At 37.0% G+C, this 6,256-nt stretch overlaps 1 protein-coding gene across 1 annotated transcript; it reads right to left on the bottom strand.

The window, feature by feature from the left end:
* Positions 1-1,393: 1,393 nt before the first annotated feature.
* On the bottom strand, positions 1,394-2,242 carry LOC149181839 (uncharacterized). Its single transcript, XM_089414338.1, has 2 exons — positions 1,592-2,242; positions 1,394-1,486 (listed from the first exon to the last, which is right to left on the bottom strand). Exons 1-2 carry the CDS (start codon positions 2,240-2,242, stop codon positions 1,394-1,396), a joined length of 744 nt encoding a protein of 247 aa, XP_089270464.1.
* Positions 2,243-6,256: the final 4,014 nt, after the last annotated feature.

Consider the following 6,256-nt stretch of genomic DNA (forward strand, 5'->3'; position numbering starts at 1 on the left):
CCATATTTTAAGAAAACACATTATACAACTATAAAAGAAAAGAAAAAGGAACTGTGGTTATAAGAGCTCATATGGTATGTTAAAGTTCACAAGGTCACAAGTTCAAATCTTTGTGAAGATAATTTTCTAGAAGTTCTCACAAGAAGACGACATTTTTTTTTGCAGAAATTTGATAATTTTTTTTTGTTGAAATTAATATGTAAAACAATTGCATTTTCAGTTGAACATGAAACCCAGTTAAATCATTGTAAATTTTTTTGTATTGGGTTCATTTTCAATGGTAGCTGACACCCCTTTTTTCAAATTTGATTGCTGGATAAAACGGCCAGACTTGATGATTTTCTGTAGTTATTGAACACTTTAATGTCGTCTACTATTCATAACAGTGTCCAAGTCAGCAAGGACATGTTCTCTAACATCCAATCATGTTTGCAAAATGCTAAAAGCAAAATTGAATTCTTGGAGCTAGAGTCCCAATTTTAGCGAGATGAACTACATGAATTACAAAATAAGAATTATGAACCTATTGTTTTCTTCAGAATAACAGTTTCTTTAAGTCTAATCATCAGTCAGAGAATTATCGGAGTAATGAAGTGAATTCAGGAGAAAATATGGATGCAGTTATAAGTTATAATGAGAAAATTGTTATAAGACCATGGGAAGAAATTACACACAATAAACACAAAACTAGATTTGGTTACAACATGGATATTCTAGATGTATCTGTTCAAATTGCATATTTTGCTAAACCTATACAATTCCAAAGTGCTGGAGTTCTGGTTGGTGTTGTTCCAAAACAAGTTGATAGATGCAACCAATGTAATAGAGTTGGACATGTGAAAGATTAGTGTTTTTATCTTCACCCATGTGATCATTGTGAAAGGCGCAATCACCATACAAATAGATGTTGCAGAAAGAGGACTACTGCAAGAAAGCAGCTAAATTTCTGATTGATTGCTTCTTGGAATTGGATGAAAACAACCAAGAAGATCTACAGGTCATACCGAAGAATATGTTCGAGAGTGATGACCAGCCTTGCAAGGATGAAGAATACTTCTCACCCTATATCCAACAAGGGGGGTATCATTGATGGTCTGCTACAAGGTCGAGTTTGAGATGTCCAGCAAGCCTGAGTTAGAGTTGAGTTGATTGAGTTGATTATGGTCTGCTACAGGTTCGAGTTTGAGATGTCAAGCGAGCCTGAGCCAGAGTTGAGTTTATTGAGTTGATTATGGTCTTCTACATGTTCGAGTAAGAGATGTCAAGTGAGACAGAGTCAGAGTTGAGTTGATTGAGCACTTCCATATTTGGAATTGTTTGAAGAACTGTTGTTGATTGAGTTGATTGAGCACTTACACATATCCTTTGGTAAATTATGGACTTCAAATCACGGTTAACTTCGTCGTCTACTTTTGGAGACGATAGAACCGAAAACGTCGTTCAAAGGCGTTGTGGAAACCAGAGAAGCCCAAAGCAGCTCCAGTGCCTAATAAACAAGAAGTTGTCGTTGCCTTAACAGCATTATGAGCACAAACTATTTAACAGCATTGTGAACACAAACTAAATATGAATAAGTATAGTATCTCGTCACCTCATTGGGACCGACACTCGCATTTCGTTCCACCAATTCGGATAAATCTTTGACATTGAGCTTATTGAGCAAGTTAAGGCTGGTGATGGCTGATGAGGGAGAGATCTCTAAGTCATCAGTGATCGTGAAGGTAACCGTCTCCTTCACATAACCTCCCCCACCGCTTCCACCTCCACTGATTCCTCCGATATTGCTACTATTTCCCATGGAAGGGTTTTTCAGTTGCACCTTATGACGCATAACTTCGCCGCAGTAGCAGCGGCCGCCAGACTGAGTGGTGCTCATATCGTGGGTACCATCCAAATAACGACGTAAAACACCGCAAACGTAGTAGACAATGGGAGCGGACTGTAGTCTAAGGTTGTCATTAGAATGGGAAAACATAATTTTTGGCTCCAGTAAGTGGGATTTCTCGGTATTTATTAACAGAGTTTGGAGCTTTTCTACGTTGTTGTAAAGATTTTTGAGGCAGCCGATATTCTTTGCGCGATTCAACGCTGAAAGAAATTTCATAACAGAAGCGGTTGGCAACGTGAGAAAGATGAAGAGAAGATCTACAAAATCCTTTCCTGCCTCTGCATACAATATCTTTCCACTTTTCTTGTCCACTAGAAGCCTTACATTCATGCAACTAACAATTTTACTTGCCATCTTGATCACTCAAGCTTCAAAGAAAAACGTGATTATAGAGTTGTACTAACCTCTATTTAAAGGCGAAGATGGTGGCACCGTGGCACCTAACCAAAAGGTAGAGACGTTCTATTCGAGCTTCAGTTAGATTTTTGCTTACGATCACAGATTTCCTAATTTAATAACACTTACGTGGATAGTTGACAGCCTTCTTTTTAATTAAATGTTTAATTATTTGAAACAATCTACAAAACGTGTTATGAATTACCATTTAATAATAGTCAAGGTTCAGATACAATTTACAAAAGCTTGGCCCTCCGTTACTGTACTACATGCGGACTCCCTGTTGCTAATGCTTTAGATACTCATTTAAGCTGTCCACCTTTCCACAAATTAAAAAGAATAACTTTTGATTTGAATGAAGTTGCAGTCAAATTCCATCTCATAAATGCAGCTGTACCAAAAAATATAGAAGCACATCTCATGAGCACTGCATGTCCTTGACCTCATCCAAACGAACTGTGTAATTCTAAGTCAGTGCTCTTCCGTTCTTAGTTCGATGGAAAATGGGGTTGAGAAACCATATGACTGAAAATGCAGTGATAGGCTTCTATGTTGAATGAACGAAGGAGTGGAGGCAGTCCTGATCATATAAAAATTAAGATAATTAGCGAGGAGCGGAGGAAAGGTAGACTAAAATGTTCATTACTGTCGCCTGGTTATTCCATATAATGCATGAATTGGATTAATTCGTTAACAATATATTAATGCCAGGCCAAATGTTCGCGAGTGTATGTCATGAGGTCGAAGGAAAAGGGAAAGGGAAAGAATTTTTGAAGCTTTTTAGGTCATAATTATTCAATCGGCTCATTAATTTACCCACCAAGAATATTTAGTTGCATTTATTGACCATATTTTATTTAGCACTCGTCTACCATCAAAAGCTATTCACCATATTTTGTGCATTAAATGCGCGTTGTCTATTCGAAGTCACTTCAAATATGTGCCAGGCTATCTGCAATATCTACTGCAATTCATACCAAATATTATTGGAAAAAATGTGTTTCCGATGACAGAATCCAAAATCCAATCCAATGGCAGGAATATGGCCGTCAGAAACGTAAGCATGAATGTGAACATTCCTTTTGAATTGGGAATGTTCATCATCAAAAAAATTCTCACCTTTTTTAAAAGATATTACAACGAGTTAGATAGCTTTGAGATAATTTCATAATTGCCCACTATGAGTTGGTGGGCAATTTTATTTTGTCTAACCTTTTAGAATAAAATCATCTTTATAAACCCTCTATGAAATATGCTAGAAAACATACTTCTGTTTACCTCAATTTTCTTAACATGTCATAGAGGATAAAATTCGATTATTATAATTTTTCTACCCAAAATTAAATCTCACTTAAATAATTTTACCTAATATCATTTTAGGAACCTCCACTAATTGCAAATTCCCAAGCCATACAATGCCAACAACACCAAGTAACAATAACTTCACTGAAAATAAGTGCTAATTTTATAGATATCCTAAATGAAAGTAATAGAGTCTGTTGATCCAATAATAAGTCTTTCTCGTACACACGCAACTCAAAACACTTATGCTTTGTTCTGTGTAAATGTGCAGACAGAACAATCTACGCCAGATCCATGTAATGCACCTGATGTTAGGGAAATGTCAAGGTTACCATTTCCAAATAGAAAAAGGGTGGTGTCAACGGAGACCATGAGCAAATGAGTGATGAAAAATAGGAGAAACCAATAGCAATCATTCTGATAACTTTCAGCCCCCAAAGTCGTAGAGGGTTCAACCCTGCCTATTGAAGGAGTAGACAACGTCCATAGTTGTCATAATCTTTCTCCTAGCGTGCTCCGTGTATGTACAAGGACAAGCCACTGAAAATCGGCATTTACAGACCAAAATCCTACAGTCATATTCTCCTAGACACATGCGCAACCTATTCTGCGTATGTGTAGACATAGAGAGAGGGAGAAACCTATAACTCATCTCAGTAATTACACATACAAAGAAGTAATTACATATAGCAACGACGTATACATAAAATTCAGAATACTACAATCCCCAAATGCAGGAGTGGTGTTAAAGTAAATGGGCAACAAGAACAACAAATAACTATCAGAGAAAAAATTCTCAGCCTCCGAATTCGTAGAGAGTTCGGCCCTGCCTCCTTAAATGACGTCCATAGTTGTCACAATCTTTCTCATGATGTGCTTTCTGTATGTCACCGCTTCTTCGATGACATTCTCCAAGAAAATCTTCAAAATGCCTCTGGGATTTTCATAGATGAGGCCACTGATACGCTCGACGCTTCCTCTCTTCGCGAGACGCGTGATGGCAGACTTGGTGATGCCATGAATGTTATCTTTGAGAACTTTCCTATGCCTAAACTGATTCAATTACGATGTATTCACGACAAATTGAAAATGAAACTTGAGCGGGAAACCAATTCAAATTCAAATAAGTGAAAAACGTGATTTCAGGATTTTTTTTGGGAGTAGTGATGTCCGAGTACGGGGAAAGGTACGTAATTAATTCCCCATGTCGGTAATCCCCAAGCGGCCCGAAACACATTATCTCACTAACCACTGCCTTTCTATTCTCTGTCATCGGAAATATATTTTTTCCCGGTCGGCCATTATTTCCGAGTAAATTAGTCGGCTAGCTAGAATCGTCCATTGCAATTAGTGTGATATCATACATATTATTGATTACAATAATGTCTCATGTGCATTACTTGGTTGTTTGAATTTCGAACTCGTCATCATATGGTGCCTCTGTGTTTTCAAAAAGGATAAGCATGGTCAGAGTTGTTCTATGCCTGCCTTGTTTCTTTATTCCTTCCCTCTCTTTACTCTACTTTTCTCTTATTTTTTTTTAACTTTTTATCTTTTCTATAACCTCATAACGAGGTCTGGAATTTGACATATTGTGGGATGTATTTTTGGTTTCAATACGTATTTGACCGCAAGTGAAAAAATTTCAACGTCACGTTTGATGTGATGTTTACATCTCCAATTCGTCAAAACGACATTTAATTTCACAACTAAACCATAAAAATATATAATACCTCTATTTCGTGGGATTGGGACTTAGAATTGGTATACAAGACATTTGAACTTAAGGCAGTTTAATTTCTACAATGTTAGACAACTAATCATCGAGATTAAGCTTGGTCAGTTTGAGTAGTTATTAGAGTTTAAGAAGACCCGAAAACTAATTCAATTGTTTCTTGTATGTATTAATATGTACACATTGTACATCATTGATTGAGATCAACTAATATACGTTTGAGTTTGGTTTCCAGTTTGTGTGTCTTACAGTGGCATTAGAGAGGGTAGTTCATCCGTCATGTTAATTGTGCCATTAGTTGTGTGGCTATCTAGAGCATTGGGCAGGAGATGTTGGAGAAGATTCTCAGCCAACCTATTGTGTCAGCACTGACCTGTTTATGGCTCCTCATTGTGCGTGTTGGTGACTAAAGTATTCAAACAAAAGGAGAAAACAATGTGATCTGCCAAAATACTGCCTGCATTTTTGTATACTGAAGACTACGAACTCCACCAAACTATGGTTGATCTTGTGAATGAAGGACTGCAAGAAAAAAAATCAGTATGAAACTTAGTTTTGCATGAAGGCAGTGTGAAAATTAGGCAGAGCGCGTGAAGAACATAAATAAAAAGAAAAAGGAAGGCAGTGTGAAAATTAGGCAGTGTATGAAGAACACAGATAGAAAGAAAAAGGATGTCATGAAAGGGGGCTTGGTTTGGTAGGTGAGATAAGTATGACAATGATATGCTGCATTGGATGGTTATATGTTACCAATCGAACTACGATGTCTCCTGTCTAGGATAAAAAGAGAGCTGCTGAGATTCGAATCTCTATCCCGGTCCATATAAGGTAAATGGAAGGAATTATATGATTTTAGAATCAATTTTCTTTTTATGAACTGTTGTTTGTCACTGAGACAATGTAACAAAATATTCGTTGGAGGTGTTATTTGAGTT

Source organism: Pinus tabuliformis, chromosome 3_2 (genome assembly GCF_031772625.1).
Source record: "Pinus tabuliformis cultivar Carrire ecotype Pingquan chromosome 3_2, CPIR1, whole genome shotgun sequence".
NCBI lineage: Eukaryota > Viridiplantae > Streptophyta > Pinopsida > Pinales > Pinaceae > Pinus > Pinus tabuliformis.